The sequence below is a fragment of the Cyprinus carpio genome, chromosome B20 (assembly GCF_018340385.1).
Source record: "Cyprinus carpio isolate SPL01 chromosome B20, ASM1834038v1, whole genome shotgun sequence".
Taxonomy (NCBI): domain Eukaryota; kingdom Metazoa; phylum Chordata; class Actinopteri; order Cypriniformes; family Cyprinidae; genus Cyprinus; species Cyprinus carpio.
In genome coordinates this window covers 13,764,129-13,783,245 of record NC_056616.1, presented here as the reverse complement: position 1 = coordinate 13,783,245, position 19,117 = coordinate 13,764,129, and the positions used below count along the sequence as shown (strand labels likewise).

Genomic DNA, 19,117 nt, shown 5'->3' with positions numbered 1-19,117 from the left:
TTAGACTAAGAACTATTCTGAAGTCATGCTGAGACTTTCCCCTTGTTTGCAGGAAAGCTAGTATTCAACAAATACCATTAAGATTTAATAAAAGGGACTAAGAAACAGTGATTCAACAGCGTTGGAATAAAGTTTATAGCCTCATTAATGGATATAATGTGTTGTCATTGAGTGCAGTTAATAGCCTCTGGATTTTTTAGTACTGCACATCATGACTGATAAAATCAATACATGTTTATATTCTTAGACAATACACATTAAGTACATTCATACATTGTTTCAATGCAAAAAGAACAGAACTTATGAAATACTTAAGTTTAGGTTATGTTCATAATTACATTACAGTATTTACAATCCTTCGTAATAAGCAGAGCCCCATCCTCAAATCTGTGATTTTGAAAGCATCAGCACAAAATCATACAACATTGTTTGTCTGGTGAGTAAAAATGAACTCTTTAGCTAAATTAAATATTCCCTATACTTTGGAGTTGACTTGGAATCAAGTGTTGATGTACTCTTAGTTTTAAGGCCCCGTAAAACTGGGGCTTCGGCTCCTTCTGCGTGTCTGGAAGTTAATGTGTTCCTTGTAGAAACATTGCTGTAAATATGTTCTGTTTGGAATGGTGGCACTTCTCCATAATCTGCTGGTGATCTATCCTGCTGGTCGCCTTGTTGAATGGAGGATAGGGATGAAATGTTGAACTCATCCATTTCCCTTCTCCTTTGCTGCTGTAATCTTCTGCGTTCTTGCCTTTGACGGATTTCAGAATTCTCTCTGAGATACTCTCTGGCTTCCTCCTGTTCTAGGGGAGGTGGCGGTGTCTGTGGAACTGCTGGTGGCCCATCTTGTGGTGCTGGTACATCCACATCCACAACCTTATGTCCTACAGAGTATTCGTCACTGGATGAGGAACTTGACTTCTTTACCTTTGACTTCAGGCCAGTCTGTTCTACTGAATGGTCTATAAGCTCTCCTTTCATATTGTCCTTTGAAGTAAACTCCGAAGTCCATGATTCTGATTGGGTCTTTATTATTAATGCAGAACCTTTTTTCATTGAGGCAGGAGGTGACACCTGAGATGATAAACTGGACCATGTGGTTTCAAAGTCTGTATTTGTTGTAGGTGTTAAAGCTGTTTTCATTAATTTGGTTGAAGAAGATGGTTCACTCTTTGTGAATGCAATATATCTCTTTACCTTTGGGATCTTATCAAGAGATACACCAGTTTCTTGAAAGAAATTTCTGTCTGATTTACCAATGATAGTAGCAGATGGTTTAACAGCTGCAGTGCTCGATATCTTTGTTTCTTGAGCTACCCCTGATATTCCAACTCTCTCAGCTAAGACAGCAGTTGATGCCTGAGCAGGATATTTACTTTCAATAGGTGTGAATTGAATGTATCTCTTCACTCTTGGTACTGTGTCAAGATTTTCAGATGAAGTGATCTGTGTCTTTGATGCTGTTTTTTTTGCATTAGTAGATGGTTGTACATAATCTTCAGCTGAAGTGCTGGATCCCCTTAATTCTTTTGCTGTCACATTTACAGATTTAGCAACACTTGAAGATGGGAGTTTTGACTGTGCAGAGGAATAAGGTTCATATTGTTTGAATTCAATGTACCTCTTTACTTTAGGGATTTTGTCAAGAAATTCACATGTTTCTCCAATGACATTGGCATCATTAGTATATGGTTTATCACCATCTTCAGATGAAGAGCTTGGTTTCCTTGTTTCTTTGGCTACCACAGATACATTGACTCTTTCAGCTGAGAGAGAAGTTGTTGTCTGAGCTGAAGATTGACTTTCGGGATGTGTGAAATTAATGTATCGCTTAACTTTTGGTATTTTATCAAGAGGTGCTCCAGTATGTCCACCAAAATAGTCTTCTTTAGAGGTGACATCATCCTCAGACGAAGTGCTTGATCTTCGAGTTTCTAAAATGACTTCAGATATTCCAACTCTTTCAGCTGATAGAGAAGTTGTTGACTGCTCAGGGGACTGATGAGTGAATTGAATGTATCTCTTAACTCTTGGTATTCGGTCAAGATGTGCTTCTGTTTGCCCAAGAACACTGTCTTCCTTAACATTCTCCTTAGGAGATACTAGAGTACTAGATCCTGTTTCCATCACCTTTACTGACTTTACAGTGCTTGGAAGAGGAAATTGTGCAAGAACCTGGGAAGGTTCAGACTGTGTGAACTTAATGTACCTCTTCACTTCTGGGATTTTGTCAAAAGATTCACCTCTTTGTTTAAACGCATCATCATTCTGAGTAGATAGCTCAACATCATCATCAGATGAAGTAATTGATTTCCTTGTTTCTTGAACAACCCCAGATATTCCAATTCTATTAGCTGAGAGAGCAGTTGTTGTCTGAATAAGAGTTTCACTTACAGGCTTTGTGAATTGAATATATCTCTTAACCTTTGGAAATTTGTCAAGAGATGCTCCAGTATGTTCAAATATATTATCTTCTTTAGCACTTAGTGTGACATCTTCCTCAGATGAAGTGCTTGATCTCCTTATGTCTTGAACTACCCCCAGTGTTCCAAGTCTTTGAGCTGAAACAGAAGATGTTGACTGAGCAGGGGACTGACTTTCAGAATGTGTGAATTGAATGTATCTCTTAACTCTAGGTACTACGTTAAGAGACACTCCTATTTGCCCAGAGCCATTGTCTTCCTGAACATCATCTTTAGATGAAGTGCTCTCCCTAGTGCCTGGTTGTTTCAGTTCAGTTTCTGTCACCTTTGTGGATTTTTCCATGGTTAAAGGATGAAATTGTGACAGATTTGAGGAGTATGGTTGAGATTGTGTGAACTTAATGTACCTCTTCACTTCTGGGATTTTGTCAAAAGATTCACCTCTTTGTTTAAACGCATCATCATTCTGAGTAGATATCTCAACATCATCATCAGATGAAGTAATTGATTTCCTTGTTTCTTGAACAACCCCAGATATTCCAAGTCTATTAGCTGAGAGAGCAGTTGTTGTCTGAATAAGAGTTTCACTTACAGGCTTTGTGAATTGAATATATCTCTTAACCTTTGGAAATTTGTCAAGAGATGCTCCAGTATGTTCAAATACATTATCTTCTTTAGCACTTAGTGTGACATCTTCCTCAGATGAAGTGCTTGATCTCCTTATGTCTTGAACTACCCCCAGTGTTCCAAGTCTTTGAGCTGAAACAGAAGATGTTGACTGAGCAGGGGACTGACTTTCAGAATGTGTGAATTGAATGTATCTCTTAACTCTAGGTACTACGTTAAGAGACACTCCTATTTGCCCAGAGCCATTGTCTTCCTGAACATCATCTTTAGATGAAGTGCTCTCCCTAGTGCCTGGTTGTTTCAGTTCAGTTTCTGTCACCTTTGTGGATTTTTCCATGGTTAAAGGATGAAATTGTGACAGATTTGAGGAGTATGGTTGAGATTGTGTGAACTTAATGTACCTCTTTACTTTTGGGATTTTGGCAAGATATTCACTAGTTTCTTTAGTGATATTCTCTTTTTTGCTAGTCGGTTTAGCATCTTCCTCAGATGAAGTGCTCCATCTCCTTGTTTCTTTAGCTACAATAGCTACATTGACTCTTTCAGATGAGAGACCAGTTGTTGTCTGAACTGGAGATTGAATTTCAGGATGTGTGAATTGAATGTATCTTTTAACTCTTGGCACTCTATCAAGAGATGTTCCTGTTTGTCCAGAGACATCGGCTGTCTGTTTGACATCATCCTCAGAAGAAGTACTCAATCTCTTTGTTTCAGATTTGGTTTTCACCTCAGTTGTGACTTGCAGTGTATCTGAAGTGGTGGGTGACACTGTTGGAAGATGAGATACAGGCTGTTTAAATTGAATATATCTCTTTACCTGTGGTACTCTGTCAAGAGAAATACCGATTTCTCCAAAGAATTCGGTTTCCACTCTCCCTTGTTTAACTACTCCTGAGGCTGAAGGTGAAGATGTTGACTGAATGTGTTGTGGACGAAGTTCAGACTCCTTAAACTTAAGATATTGCTTTAATTTTGGCACACCATCGAAAGATACATTTATTTTACCAAAGAAATTATCATCGTCATTCTGAGATCTGACATCATCTTTAGAGGTGCTAGTGAGCATAGACTTTTTTGCCTCAGTTGTGGCAGTAGGACTGGATATTGATAGTGTTGGGGAAGAAGGTTTAGACTCTTTAAATGTGATGAATCTTTTTACTTTTGATACTCCATCAAAAGATACACCTATTTTCCTGAAGAAATCATCTTCCTTGATTGTCAGTTGATCATCATCTGATGATGAGCTATATCTCCTTTTTTCCTGTATAGCATCTTTCATAGTTAAGGAAGGTGGGGATGGCATAGTTGGGGAATGAGGTTCAGACTGCTTGAAGTGAATGTATCTTTTTACTTTTTGAATATTTTCAGGAGATAACTCTGTTTGCATTAAATAACCCTGGTCTCCAGAGGATCTGTCAAATGTAGCTTCAGGTTTCACTGCCATATCAATTGTGACTTTTGTAGAGGATGAAACTGACGGCAGAGTTGGAGAATGATGTTTGGACTGTGTAAATTGAACATATCGCTTAACCTTTGATACTGCATCAAGGTTTATTTGCCCCCAGAAATTGTTTTCTGTAGCATCAGATTTGTCATCCAACTTGACAGATGTACTGGAATGTGTCTCCACTGCTGCCTCAGGCCTCTTGGTTGAAATAGGTGAAGATGTTAGAGTTGGAGAGTAAGGTTTTGGCTGATTGAATTGAATGTATCTTTTAACATTCGGCACTGCATCGAGAGATACACCTATCTTCCTAAAGAAACTGTCTTCATTGGCTGTAAGTTTGATATCATCATCAGATGACGTACTTGATCTCCTTGATTCAGGTTGTGCCACTAGTTCAGGTGATATACTTTCTTTGTTCAAGGGCAGTGTTGTCGAGCAAGGTTCAGTGTTTGAGAACTGAATATATCTTTTTACTTTTGGTAGAGTGTCATAAGATGCATCAACTTGTCCAACAACATTTGTATCTTCAGTGGTTTGTTTGACGTCATCCTCAAAGGAGAAACTAGATCTCCTGGACTCAGTTGTCGCTAAAAATTCAGGCATGACTACACCAGTGGTTGGTGGAGGAGATGGTAACTGGACTTGAGGATAGGAATCGGAGTGTGAAAATTGAAGGTATCTCTTCACTTTTGGTAAATGATCAAGGGATAAACCTTTTCCAAAGAGATTATCTTCATTAGTGGTCACCTTAGTTTTTGACTTAGTTTGAACTTGTGATTGAAGATTCCCCTCATCTGGTTCATGTTCTTGTCTGTTGAAAAATCGTGCACTTAATGCTCTTAATCTCATTAGACCTTTAGACCGTTTCTTGTCAAATACATCTGTGCTGCTGGAGGAGTTATCAAAGTCAATGTTGAGGACTTGGTCTGTGTTCTTATCTGGTGTGATGGGTCCTCTGTTTATCCCAGGTGCTATTGTAATCTCTAATTTTGTTGGGTACTCCAAAAATTGATCTTCTTCTTCACTGGAATATGATCTGTCAGTATCATAGCCTCTATTGAGTCTGTTTATACTTGACCTATAGACAGGATGGACATGGTATAGTGGCAGACTATCATAACTTCCATAGTATGATTGATCTTGTTGTTTTTTGCGTTTATACTTTTTCCCTGATAGACCTTTCGTGGTTGAAGTAGGTGATGATGGCAGAGATGAGGAATGCTGTTTGTGCTGATTAATATACACGTATTTTTCCAAATTTTGACTTGTATCTTTAAGTGTGGTGCTTGGTTGCAAAGATTTTATCGTTTGTTCAGTTGTGGTCTCAATTTTAGGTCTGGAGACTGACAGAGTTGGGGAAGAAGATTCAATCTGTTTAAATAAAATGTATCTTTTTACTTTTGAAACTCCATCAGAAGATACATCCAAATTGTTGCCTTTAGTTGTCAGTTCAGCATCATCATCTGAGGATGAGCTATAACTTTTTGCTTCTAGCATATCATCTTTTTTGGTGAAGGAAGTTGATGATGACAGAGTTGGGGAAGAAGATTCAATCTGTTTAAATAAAATGTATCTTTTTACTTTTGAAACTCCATCAGAAGATACATCCAAATTGTCGCCTTTAGTTGTCAGTTCAGCATCATCATCTGAGGATGAGCTATAACTTTTTGCTTCCAGCATATCATCTTTTTTGGTGAAGGAAGGTGATGATGACAGAGTTGGGGAATGAGGTTCAGGCTGTTTGAAGCGAATGTATCTCTTCACTTTCTGAATTCTATCAGGAGATACCTCTATTTGTGTTAAGCATTTGTTGTCTCCAGAGAATGCATTAGTGTTAGCTTCAGATTTCACTTCAATATCTGATAAGGTGTTGTTCTTCCTTGTTGAGGTAGGAGAAAATGATGGCAGAGTTGGAGGTCCAAAATGAGGTTTGAACTGTTTAAATTCAATATACCTTTTAACCTTTGGCACTGTATCAAGACCCACATCGACACATATCCCAAATTTGTCATCTTTACTCTTTCTTGGGGAGTCATAAATATGCATACTCTCATCAACACTGTCTCCATGAGTAAGTGTCAGATGTATGTCTGATGGCTCTAGAGTGACAGTCTCTTGTCTTATAAGAATGCCAGCACTAGGCATTCTTTCATTTAAGGTGACATCTTCAAATCTTTTTAAAGTGACCAAGTTTGCATAGTTCTCTGTGTCTGATTCATCCATTAAGTCTGGGTTTACAACATAATTATTTGGTCCACCTACACTTTCACCACTTTCACTTGAATTAGAGGAGCTTTCTATGTCAGAGAGCTCATCATCAACAGGAAGTTCTTTACCAAAAGGTTTGTCGAAATCAAGAACCTCTGAATCAAGATTTATTTTGTCTGAAGGTGATTCTACTTTGCTTTGCCTCCATGTGTCATCATCCTTCAGTGGGTGTCCTACAGCAGAGCTGGAGAGATCCCGGATACTTGACCTTTCAGAGCCGTCAGTGAAAGAAAAGCTTTCTCCACTGTCATTCCACAACTCTGGGTCCAAATTATCAACATTCTGTTCTGTCAGTCTGTTTGACCATTCTGAAAATGGCTCTGTACTAAATCCTGGAATTCTACCTATTTTGTTTTTGTTTGCTGGTATAGTGAAAGCAGGAGGGTCAACACTTTGTTCAGTTTGTCTTGAGAAGTTACCTTCCTGACTTGACTGAGATGATGTTGAAGAACTGCCCCTTTTCTTTAACTGGGTAATATCATCTGCATCTGGAATTGGCTCAAATTCCATGTCTTCGGTTGAGCAGGGTGGCAGCTTAGCATTTATGACTAAAGCATTCACTTCCCCTTCCTGTAGTGAGCTGCTACTACTGCTGTCTGCTCTTCCTCTGTGAACCTCCATCTCAAGGGCCTGCTGTTTCCCACCAATTATTGAGGATTTATCTTTTTCAATGGTCTCATAATGAGCCTCAATTTCTGTGTTGCTTTCAGAGGAGCCATCTGCTTGATCATTCTCTACTGTAATGTAGTAAGGAACTTGATCTTCCACTTCTGTGATTCCACTAAATGCATCTCTTGAACCTACTCTTACTGCTTGTTCTTGGTCTTCTATATCACAGTACCCTTCATTCACATATGGCTGGGGCCCAGTGGAGGAGGTTGTTGTTGGTCGTGGTGTAGATTGTCTCTTGGATCGTATTCTCCTCCATAATTTGTCTAAGAGTGGTCTCAAAAGAACACCAAGGATAAAGGCTACAATAAATGTAATGATGACAGAGAGGCAGACGGCAAGGACAAAATTTGACTGGGTCCTTGTTTGCCGTACAACAGGATCATTCCTTGGTGTGTTTTTATTTTCTTCCTGATCCAAGATGGTTGCTGCTTCCCTACGTGGTCTTGAGCCACTGCCTTTTTTATAGACATATAGATCAAATACTGATATGTGCTCCCCTTGGAGACCTGAAATGCATACATAAAGTCCTGCATGCTGCTCTGTAATGTCCTTAATTAGAAGTTTTGGTTGGTTATCTGTGACTTGGCCATGTGGAGTCCACCAATGAACCAGCATGATATCTAGAATAAAAATGACAGGAAATTTCATCATTAAATGTGCATTAGCATTTACATTGTTTACATGTGGATTTTAGGAGTTACATAGCTTAAGTTATGAATAAAACATTTTGAATAATATGTCTTGTTTCATTAAATTGGACTGTGATTTTATAACCAATTAAGATACAGACAAGCAAGCAGTAGCAGCACCTTGACTGTCATTGCTGCAAGGAATTGATATTTGCATCCCCTCGTCCACAATCATTTTATGATAGTGACCAGATGTGCTGGATTCATGTGTTGGACAAGTAAGCTCCGAATCCTTCAGGTGAAGCAGATCTTTTCCAGCATGATGTGGTGGAGAGGCACATAGCACTTGCCAGGAAGCATCACCAATTTCAGTATCAAAGCTAATCCATCTTCTCAAGGTCTGCAAATTGCAGTCACACTTCCATCTGTTGAAGGAGACATTGACCAAGGCATTCAGGCTTCGCAGGGACTGGTAAGCAGGAACAGGAATGGTGACCAGCAGGTTATAGCTCAGATCAAGGACCTGGATGGAATTAATCAGTCAGTGAAAATGTTTTCCATATTTTAATGCACGCTGAGTTAGATAAGTTAATTTATGCAATAACTACAGAGTCTGTCAAAAGAAAAGGCACTAGGGGGAGCACAATAACAAACATGTAAAATTGCTCTTAAAATGATTTCCCTTTAGGATAAGATTACAATATCAAGTGGCAGGTATTAAAATGAAACTCAAATAAGTTGAATAGTTATGAGATGTTACCTGCAGCTGTTTTAGGTCTATAAAAGCTTGTGGGTGAATGCTTATGATGCTGTTATGCTGGAGATGTAGCTCTTTCAAATGAATGCAGTTGTCCAGGTCAGTAAGACCTATCTTAGATATCTGGTTATAAGACAGCTGAAGAATCTGCAGAGACTTCATGCAGCCCAGCCCTGAAAGCGATATGTATCTTCAGAATATCAAAAGGTAAACATAATGCAATGATTAACAACCATGCACTGATAAACTAGTTTCTAGTTAAATATCAATACGTCCTTTGAGTCACTAACAGGCGTTGCATTTTTTATCATTAAATAGCAAAGTCAGACATTTTGCAGTTGTCTATATTGTTGTAATAGTTCAAATCCAAAGCAATACAATGCAGTAAAAAGAGAAAAACAGTGGATGGCTGAAAAGTAACTCTATAGGTCATAATTTTCCTATAAGTTAAGTGTTTGGCTGCGCCCAGATTTAAATCTGAGCTCTACCTGTTACAGCTTGCCTTGACCCCATAAAACACAAGCACCTGTTTGTGTCAATATCTGTGGTTGTAACAAAACCTAGAATGGTAGTGCACTGTTATGGAGTACAACGTAAATCATCGTCCTAATATTTAAATGCAAACTACGGTGCTTTAAAATAATTAAAAAAAATGTAAACCAGTACATCACAAAGGTTCTTGTGCACAAAGGAACAGAATTGAGTTGATTTAGAGAGGAAGGCTTGCAAAGGTTTTGTCAGAGAAGAGATGGAGAAGTCTCTTGCCTACTTTAAAAACCATGTTGACCGCTGAGCTGAAACGAGGGTCTGGACAGGGGTTTATCAGAGAGAAACACTGAGGCTGTGCTCTGAATCACAAAGAGCTGAAAAACATTGAGGTGCCACCATTTAATTCAGTGCTTACAAGCTGGCCAGATTGGGATCTGCTAAGGCTAAGAGCACAATATAAAATGATTCTTGGCCTTTGTTAACAAGTCCCTTTGGATTTCAACCAAAAAATAAGTTTCAAGGCTGACATAGAAACATTAAAACCCTGGCTATCAACTGGCTATTAATCACATCCTGGAACAGGATTTCATAAATGAAATGAAAGAATTAGCCATCCCATTAGAATAGCACTGGAAACCAAATTTAAGATGAACGCTATAAAGACAATATTCAAAATCAAAGAGAATGGTAAGTGTTTGAATTGGATTTCTGTTCCCCAACATTCTACAAGACCTCCAGGTAAATTTCTCTAAACATTTTAACAAAATGCTTTTTGCTGTCTATTTTAATAGTGTTTTTGTTATAATCCAAACTAACAAGGAAGCAAGTCGGCTATATAGCACAATATAGTTGTGTCCCAGATAGTGTACTATGTAATGGCGCTTTTCCACTGCGTGGTACGACTGGTATGACCGGTACGACTCGGCTTGGCCCAACTCAGCCCTACAGACAACGTAACAGCCACTTTTTGGTTGTTAAAAATAAAAAAAGGTGCGCTCGTTCAAAACAGTTGTGATTGATCCTTCACTGGCTGTGCTGATTTAAATTTTTTTCAACCAAAACGCATGTGTTGCAGTTCAGTGGCACAGGTAGTGACGATTCTCTCCGGCCAATCCATTAAACAGAGTTTACACGTCACATTTAACGGTAACGGTACGGTTCACTTGGAACCTCAACTGAGTTGGTACTAAAAAAAAGTACCAGGTACTGTACCCAGTGGAAAACCCCCCAAAAGTGAACCGTACCGAGCCTTACCATGCAGTGGAAAAGCACCATATGTACACTATTTATTTTGTCATCCAAAATCTGTCTGCTAGACGGAGATCTTGGCCTAATGGTTAGAGAGTCGGACTCGCAATCCAAAAGTTGTGAGTTCGAGTCTCGGGCTGGCAGGAATTGTAGGTGGGGGAGTGAATGTACAGCGCTCTCTCCACCCTCAATACCATGAACGAGGTGCCCTTGACCAAGGCACCGAACCCCCAGCTGCTCCCCGGGTGTCTCAGCATAAATGGCTGCCCACTGCTCCGGGTGTGTGTTCACGGTGTATGTGTGTGTTCACTGCTGTGTGTGTGCACTTTGGATTGGTTAAACCATAATTGGCTCTATGCAACATTACCTTTCACTTTATAAAGAAAACTATGACAGTGCATGAAGTGATCAACACCCTTTTTTTTAAAAAAAGAAAAAAGGTTAAGTGTGTCATCTGGGTATTTAAAGTGCACTTTTCCTTTTTAGAATTTTGAGTGTGAACACACTGCACACACTATTTATACTACAAAATGTCATAGTGCATAAATACACAAATTGGGAAGCACTTTAAGCTAACAAAACCTTAAATAGCCATCCTGTACTGTAAGACACCTTTGGACACATTAGGACTCAATATACGCATTTATGTGAAGGATGGTCAAAATACAAGGACATAATGAAATTCATTCTCTGGAATGTGTTTAGACCATTATTACCCTTTTACAGCCTGTTATGAAGCACAGGAATGCCAGGGTCCAACCCTTGTGACTAGATCACAGGTGATTTCTTTTCCCCTCATGCTGAGGGAGGATCCTGTGACTGGTTTAAATGGAATTTAACAGATCAAAGTTCCACTTACCACAGTCATTTACCACAGGGTGGAGAATGTGTGTGGGTTTTATGAATTTTACAGATTTTACATAATAAACGAGTTTAATATGATTCTATTTTAAGCTAATTTAATTGCTTTTAGTAGTTGGACACCAAATCTATCTATCTATCTATCTATCTATCTATCTATCTATCTATCTATCTATCTATCTATCTATCTATCTATCTATCTGTTACTTCCTGTTAATATGCTTTTCAGGTCAAAGGAAGGAAAGAGATACTATTTTTTTTCAGTAAGAGTGTTGAATAAATTACTACTGCTGTGAGGTAAAGTGTGTATCACATACTCATGTGGCACATACCCTTTGGTAGATGGTTTAGATGGTTTCTTTCAGCAGACAGCAACTGAAGGTCAGGTGCCCAGGACATGCATTCCTGTTCTCCACTTGACAGGGTCCTAGTGCCTGACCGGTCCCTCTTCAAAATCAGAGACAGGCTCTCCAGAGCATTACTTCCCACCCAAAGGTGCAGAAGTCCCTTCAGTTTTACATGACCAAAGCTGAGAGGAGCCAGAGAACGCAGGGCATTATTGGATATGTTCAAGGAAACCGCAGTTGCTGGGATGTGGGTGGGAACCTCAGTCAGACCCAAAGAAGAGCAGTTCAGGAGTGGACCGTGCTGGCACAGGCAGGGAACAGGACAGGCAGAGGAGGGGAAAGAATGTGTCCCCCAGAGGTGGAGGAGCAACACTGCCACACCAAGCATTGAGATGTACGCTGACATTATAGTCAGCCCTGAATGATATAAACAACAAATAAAAGTAATCCCGACAGAACTAGGCGTACTCACATTTGTATGGTACTATATAGATAGAAAAGACATGCTTTTTATTTATTTCTTTTTACTGAGCTGTTAGGATGAAAGCAAAGAAATTCTCCCTCATGAAATCCATTGCTGCATCACAAAATCAATGAAATCAATCATATGTACACACACATATACAGTTAAAGAGAGTCTAAATTATTAAACACTAATCCTTTACTTGCCTAAGCTTAAGGGAAAATTCATGTAGAACTTTTATACAACTCTCAGATAGACTGTATAAAAAATACATAGGAGATTTGTTTAAAACTAACCTTTTAGGGTAGCAATTCTCCACTCAGCTCAGGCGATGCTCTGTCTGTAGCTCTGGATAATTACCAACAAAACACTGAGACCAACTGAGAAATTCTTTTACTTTAACTCCAACTTCCCTAAGATCAAAGTCTGAATAACATTATGGCAACAGAGACACACACACACACAAAGAACAATCTTTCTACAATCACTCACTTGCCCGAGTTAATGTCTTACTCAGGTTTGCTCCCTCCCAAGCATTTTAAGAATATAAAAAAGTCAAATAAATAAATGAAAATACATAAATAAAAATCCTATTTAATGTTCAATAAATAAGAATAAACAGTTTTTATACATGTATGCAGTGATATATTAGTGAATTGCCACTAGATCATTGACCAAAATTAATAATTGACAAGTAATTTAATATCTTAACTCAGTTGTCACATGATATAGTAAGCAGCTCTTATATTTGTTATTGTTGAGATGCATGCATCGAACAGTCCCAAGTCCCAACAATCACAATACACAGTTTTTTTCAATCAAAACCGCATTTGCATTTATTAACAAAAACACTGCAATATGAAAGCATTTTTTTTGTGACTTCCCTTCTGACAATGTTGAAAAGATCTATAACCACAGATGATCAGATGGTTTCAGATTAACAGACTAATCCATAATAGGGCTGAAAAGAAAGCCACATCTGACAGTCTCTTAAGATTTTTAGTTTGGACATCACAATAATACTGTGTTCAGAAACAACAATAAATACCACACATGTACCCAGATGAACCAGGCCAAGAAGGTTATATTGCACAAAATATCACACTCCGGTAACTCAATTATATATCATACAAGTTTCCTGTTTTTATCTTATTAAAAGATATCATACTGGTACACACCTCTGAATGTTTCATTAGTAATTTCTCATTAGTCCATAGCACTCAAGAGAAGGTGATTGGGTACTATAATACAAGCCTTGAAAATATGTTCCAGAGGTGATGCATCACTATCCACTGTTTCAGGATCAGACTTACAGTGTTACTTATATAAAATGCAGCTTAAAGCCAGTTGCTGTGCTGATCCTGCCTCAGTGAAGATAGAGGTTATTACAAAAAAAAAAAAAAAAGGAAAAGCAAAAGGCTAAAATCATGACCAAGTAAACATTTGTGTTATAAAAACCAACCCTGAAAAAATCTTAATGACATCTGAGCTGTTTAATAATATTTGCCACTTTAAATCCCCTTTTCTAAAGTCACATTGGCCATTTAGAACTAGTCTTCCATACCAAAGAATGGAGAAGGTTTATAACAGACCAACTATTTTAACACTTGTATCAGTCAAACAACACCCCTCTTTTTATGTGCCCATTTGATGGTTATTAATGACAGGAGGGGATAGTAAAAGAGGGTAATAATATTGCTCAGAAAATCACTGGACTCAATTACTCTGCTACAATACAATATAAAAAGCGCATGCAGTGAAGGCTGAAAGCAGGAAGCTTAAAGGCTGTAAAACACTGAGGTGAGCCAATGACAATGCACAGAGAGCTCTCGGCCATAAAAGAAAACGGTACTGTTTGTGCTGATTCGGATTTATGGTTATATGGGAGCCATTATCATCACAGAAGTATGCGTGTATGTGTGTGTGTGTGTTCTTAGAACTCTAATAAAGCTGAGTGGGTGTGTAGAAAAATCTGTCCTAGTGGGTGGGAGTGTGAGGGGTGGATAGTGTGCATTTTTGTGTATTGCATGTGTATACACTAATATTATAATTATTGTCCAGTTTTTCGGAAAATAAAAAACTAAGTATTACCATCTTTGTATTTTTGGCAGTTCACACTAAATATTCAAATGAAGGCATTAATGAGCAAGTGTATGTGTTTTCCAGTAGTATTCCTTTCTCTTTCATTATTTTGCTGTTCCACACGGATTGTCGGATGTTTGGCAGCCCATGTTGGGGTATTTGACCTGCACTCTGAATAGCGTCCCGTCTGCACACATGCAAAGTTTATACCTCTCCAGCCCTTCATTGAAGTACAGGTCTCCCCCTAAAGAGGAGTTCGGTATACGTGAAGGACTGAACATCACTGAGCCATTCAGAATAATGCTGTTTTCCTGCACACAAAATAGAAAAAACAACATTCAAACTCTTACTTCTGTTTAGATTTTACACATATACATATACATATATATATATATATACATACATATATATATATATATATACATACATATATATATATATATACATACATACATATATATATACATACATATATATACACATATACATATATATATATACATATACACATATATATATACATATACACATATATATATATACATATATTATATATATATATACATACACATATATATATGTATGTTTACATTTTGTATTATTTTGGTTTATTATATTTTTTGACTTTTGTTTTTGTTGTGTCATCAGTAAAGCCGGTTCCGTGATTAGCGGTAAATATGCGTCACCTGTTTTCAAATGCACCGGGAGTTCATACACAGAGCCGTAGTTCACTGACAAGCTAGGCAATATCGTGTTCATAATCGAATGCGATTAATCTCAATTACGAACAGAATATTGCGTAGCTTGTCAGTGAACTACGGCTCTGTGTATTAACTGCCGCTCCCGTTTGAAAACAGGTGACAGACATTTACCGCTAATCACGGAACCGGCTTTACTGATGAGACACGCATGACAAATGCATGCGATTAATCGTGCAGCCCTAAAAAAAATATATATATATATATATATATATATATATATATATATATATATATATATATTTATATTTATATTTATATATTTATATATACTAAAAGTTTGGGGTCAGTAAGCAGTACAACTGTTTTCAGCATTGATAGTAATTAGAAATATTAGAATGATTTCCAAAGGATCATGTGTAATAACTGATATCTTAATAGATGACAATCTTTTTTCATCCATTTAATCACAACCAAAATAAACGTTTATACATATATATATGTATGTGTTTGTATTTATATATATAGACAATAAATATACACAGTAAACACATGTATTATTTAAACACAAATTTTTATTTTGGATGTGATTAATCACGATCAATTGTTTGACAGTCCTAGAAAAAATTTAAATTAAGTTGACTTAAAACTACAAATTTAAGGAAATATTTTCAACGCTTTTCACTACTTACTGCTTTTAGCTCAATGTCCCCACCCATGCTGAACTCCACAGTTTTACCCATGATGTAAACTCCCTCGTTGCCACGAATAATGGCCTTACCATCACCTTTGATAGTGAGGTCAGATGATGCATTGCTGGTGATCTGCAAGAGATAGTAATGAGTCACTGTACAAACACTGTACAAACTCAGGTTTGACTAATCAAAAGACGTAGATTAAGACGATCATAAATCTCATATCAAGACTTTTCATAGGTAAGATCTGTCCTGACATATAAGTGACGTATGCCATGTGATAAAAATTCTACTCAATTATTGAGTCAGGTCTATTGCTTACTCTCTCAGTAGAGGCTTTCTTCACGTTGAGAACCTTGACCTCTTTGGGCAGGTGGAACTCGTGGGTGTCAAAGTCAGTGCTAAAGAAAGTCTTCTGAGTGCGGGGGTCAGTGAAGGAGATGCCTAAGTCGCTGACGATAGACGTCTTATCTTCCTCTACGCTCAGCTTGGTGTTGCCCTGCTGGAACACCACCTGTAACTCGCACAGAGAACACCTAAATCAATACACTTTCTCATGTCAGCACTCAGAGCATACAGACTTGTTGAAAGTCAGATACTATGCTGACTGACTGGGTTATTGTTGCCAGTGATGACAAGGTCCTGGTCCTTCCTGCCGCCCACTGTGCTTTTGTGTAGTGGATGGACCACGCCCATATCGGCCTTCTGTTTGAAGCGTAGCAGTCCACTCTCATGAAACTCCATACTTTCACAACCTCCAGGACCTATCCGTATCACTGTCCATATCACCAGCGTTATCTATAAATCACAGATAATGTATAACTGTCTCTGTATTCAGTGAGCAGTAAGGATGTAACTCAAATTACATGAAAATTTCTCTTTTTTTTCAAAAAATTATTTGATGCTAATTTTAAATATAGTATAAAATTATAGTATATCCTATCATATTAGTATCACAGACCCAACAAAAACCGGTAAACTCACAATGAGGTTGATGAGCGCAAGCAGAAAAAGTAGGATGATTATGCCAATGGCAATGATGCCCTTGCGACCCCTCAGTCCTGTTTTGTGAAGTCTCTCCTCTTCAATCGGAATATATCCGGCCCTAAAATTACTGTTGTGCTCTTTATTAACTGATCTGCGCTCGATAGCCTTCTCCCTCATAGACTTCTTCACCGGTGCATTTGGGATTTCCTGTGGATATAAGGAAAAATAAGATGGTACATTAGTTGGTACAATTATTGTCTGTTACTGCACATTTACTAGACACTCAATTACCCCCTCAGCACCCGCCTACTTCCACTCACTATTAAGAATCTACATCCCCTTCGGAAGTCTGAGATCTGCTAGTGAGCGACGCCTCGTGGTACCATCACAGAGAGGCTCAAAATCACTTTCCAGGACATTCTCATTCACCATTCTAGGCTGGTGGAATGATTTCCCACCCCTATCCTGAATGCTGAATCCCTAACAATTTTCAAGCGACAGCTGAAAAATCATCTCTTTCGAAACTACTTGACTTCATCCTAAATTAAAGAAAAAAGAGAAAAAAACAACTTTCTCTTCCCTTTCTACCTTGTACTTTTTTGAACAATGTCTGAAATGAGCACTTCCTGTGTCTGTTTGCCTCTTTAAAAAGAATTGCTTTATGTATTCCCCAAGCTTTGGATAAAAGCTTCTGCAAAATGACTAAATGTAAATGTAAAATATAGCAATACTCAGCTTTACTTAAATGATTTGCAAAATTGCAATTAAGATATTTTCTAGGCTTCAGTAATGAATTTGGGTGCAAAATTTCAATTTTGCCATTATGTATTCTATTATTATGGTAGCTCATATACTTAAGCCACACTTAAAATGTATCATATAACATTTTATCACTTTGTATCATTTAATTCCCAGCATATCTATTTTGAATATGCTTACAATAAATATCATTTCAGTTTACTATTTTATTATATTTTAATCATTTATATTTAATCATGTAACTCAATGTTAGTTTTAAGCATGTCTTAAATGCTGCAATACTTTTGGGACCAGTATTACAGTGTGCAATCACAATACTTCATATTCTCAGTACTTAATATTTTGTCTCTTGGAGTATGTAGTATATATAATTTTGGATAGAGCACTAAATGGTGACACGATTGATTTTTACAATCTGAGTTACTTTCGGTACAAGGGAGTCTGATTGTCTGATGTGGGGACATGCCAAAAATAACATAAATCTCAGCCTATTACAACAATTTCTCTTCTTCCCCAGCCAAACCCATATTCTTTTAGAATTAACTAACACTACGCATTAATTAACAATAAGCACATTCGTGCTATTACAGTGTGGCGGCTAAAAAAGAAAGCAGTGTTGCTGTCTTCAGGAATGCAGTAGATGAGTCCGTGTGTCTGACTCCGTATGCCTAAAAATAAATGACACGCAGCCCTTTCCTCTGCAATAAACACGAGCGAATGGTTTTATTTTAAAGCCTCAAAGCATCACTATCCAGTATAACCACAGCAAACGCTAACCCTGCAATAATGAGTCAATTTTTCCATAAACGGACAAGGCATTAAATCGCGCAGATTGTCGTTATTGATCCACATACATCGCCATAGACATCGTTACAATCGTAAAGCTGTTATACATCGCTCGCTTTAACGCTCAAAATCGCTTGAAAAGCAATGTAAAGGAGAAAACGTTTACACTTCACATTGAAAACAGACCTGCTCCGACGCCATGTTGACCCTCCCTCTCTCTCCAGACCACTGTACTGTGCGCTTCACACACAGCCGGAGGAGAAACCACTGCGAGAGACAGAACCGTGCTCCACACAAGAGCTTCAAACAGCCGAACCTCCGCGAGGATCATACACTTCAGACCTGGATACATGAAATTTACAATTAAATTTCCCATAAATATAGCCCAGTGTTGATGAAGAAATGTGTTACTTTTAAGGGAGCATTAACTATGTTAGATGGTTTGTTCCTCCGCTATAAAGAGACAGTTGTGACTTCGCCGTATAAGGAAAGTAACGTTAGAGCATATCATAAAATGAAAATGACAAGAAACGCCAGCTAAGATATTTTTTTTTCTATTATGTCTTTATTTCCAACATTTTTTGTTTTTAGTTAAAATTTCTGTTTACACTGAAGAAAAAAATGTTCGTAGTATAAAAAAAAAAAAAGGGGAAATATGACAACCTATATTTTAAAAGACATATATACAATATACTGTTAAATATATTTTTTTCAAAATTAAAAGTATGAATTACCTCGGAATTTTCAGAGGCTACATTTACAGTAAAATATTGTTAAAATTGTTTTTAATTAATCAACGTCTCCCTGCGTAAACAGTCTGTTTATTTATTTATTTAAATATAAAGTGATCAGTTACGTGTGCATTTGAGTGTTTTGTGT

General features: G+C 37.7%; 2 protein-coding genes across 2 annotated transcripts; both read right to left on the bottom strand.

Annotated features, from left to right (window-relative positions):
* Positions 1-111: 111 nt before the first annotated feature.
* LOC109112911 lies at positions 112-12,688 on the bottom strand. Its single transcript, XM_042747033.1, has 5 exons — positions 12,528-12,688; positions 11,754-12,185; positions 8,827-8,996; positions 8,247-8,589; positions 112-8,057 (listed from the first exon to the last, which is right to left on the bottom strand). Exons 2-5 carry the CDS (start codon positions 12,172-12,174, stop codon positions 460-462), a joined length of 8,532 nt encoding a protein of 2,843 aa, XP_042602967.1. The 5' UTR covers positions 12,175-12,185; positions 12,528-12,688; the 3' UTR covers positions 112-459.
* A 351-nt stretch (positions 12,689-13,039) lies between these two features.
* On the bottom strand, positions 13,040-18,592 carry LOC109112593 (beta-sarcoglycan-like). Its single transcript, XM_019125477.2, has 6 exons — positions 18,425-18,592; positions 16,691-16,900; positions 16,319-16,504; positions 16,029-16,220; positions 15,704-15,835; positions 13,040-14,624 (listed from the first exon to the last, which is right to left on the bottom strand). The coding sequence occupies exons 1-6, from the start codon at positions 18,437-18,439 to the stop codon at positions 14,418-14,420; spliced, it is 942 nt and encodes a 313-aa protein (XP_018981022.2). The 5' UTR covers positions 18,440-18,592; the 3' UTR covers positions 13,040-14,417.
* Between the last annotated feature and the right edge of the window lie 525 nt (positions 18,593-19,117).

Bases quoted from the DNA above. Each gene is read 5' to 3' on its own strand.
- LOC109112911 (XM_042747033.1), bottom strand. From the start codon at position 12,174: ATGTCAGCGTACATCTCAATGCTTGGTGTGGCAGTGTTGCTCCTCCAC. The intron at 8,590-8,826 runs GTAACATCTCAT...AATTCCATCCAG, and splicing joins TAGACCTAAAACAGCTGCAG to GTCCTTGATCTGAGCTATAA. The intron at 8,058-8,246 runs GTGCTGCTACTG...TTTTTATTCTAG, and splicing joins TTGCAGCAATGACAGTCAAG to ATATCATGCTGGTTCATTGG.
- LOC109112593 (XM_019125477.2), bottom strand. The intron at 15,836-16,028 runs GTAAGCAATAGA...TATCTCTTGCAG, and splicing joins AGAAAGCCTCTACTGAGAGA to ATCACCAGCAATGCATCATC. The intron at 14,625-15,703 runs GTAAGTAGTGAA...TTTTGTGTGCAG, and splicing joins GGGACATTGAGCTAAAAGCA to GAAAACAGCATTATTCTGAA.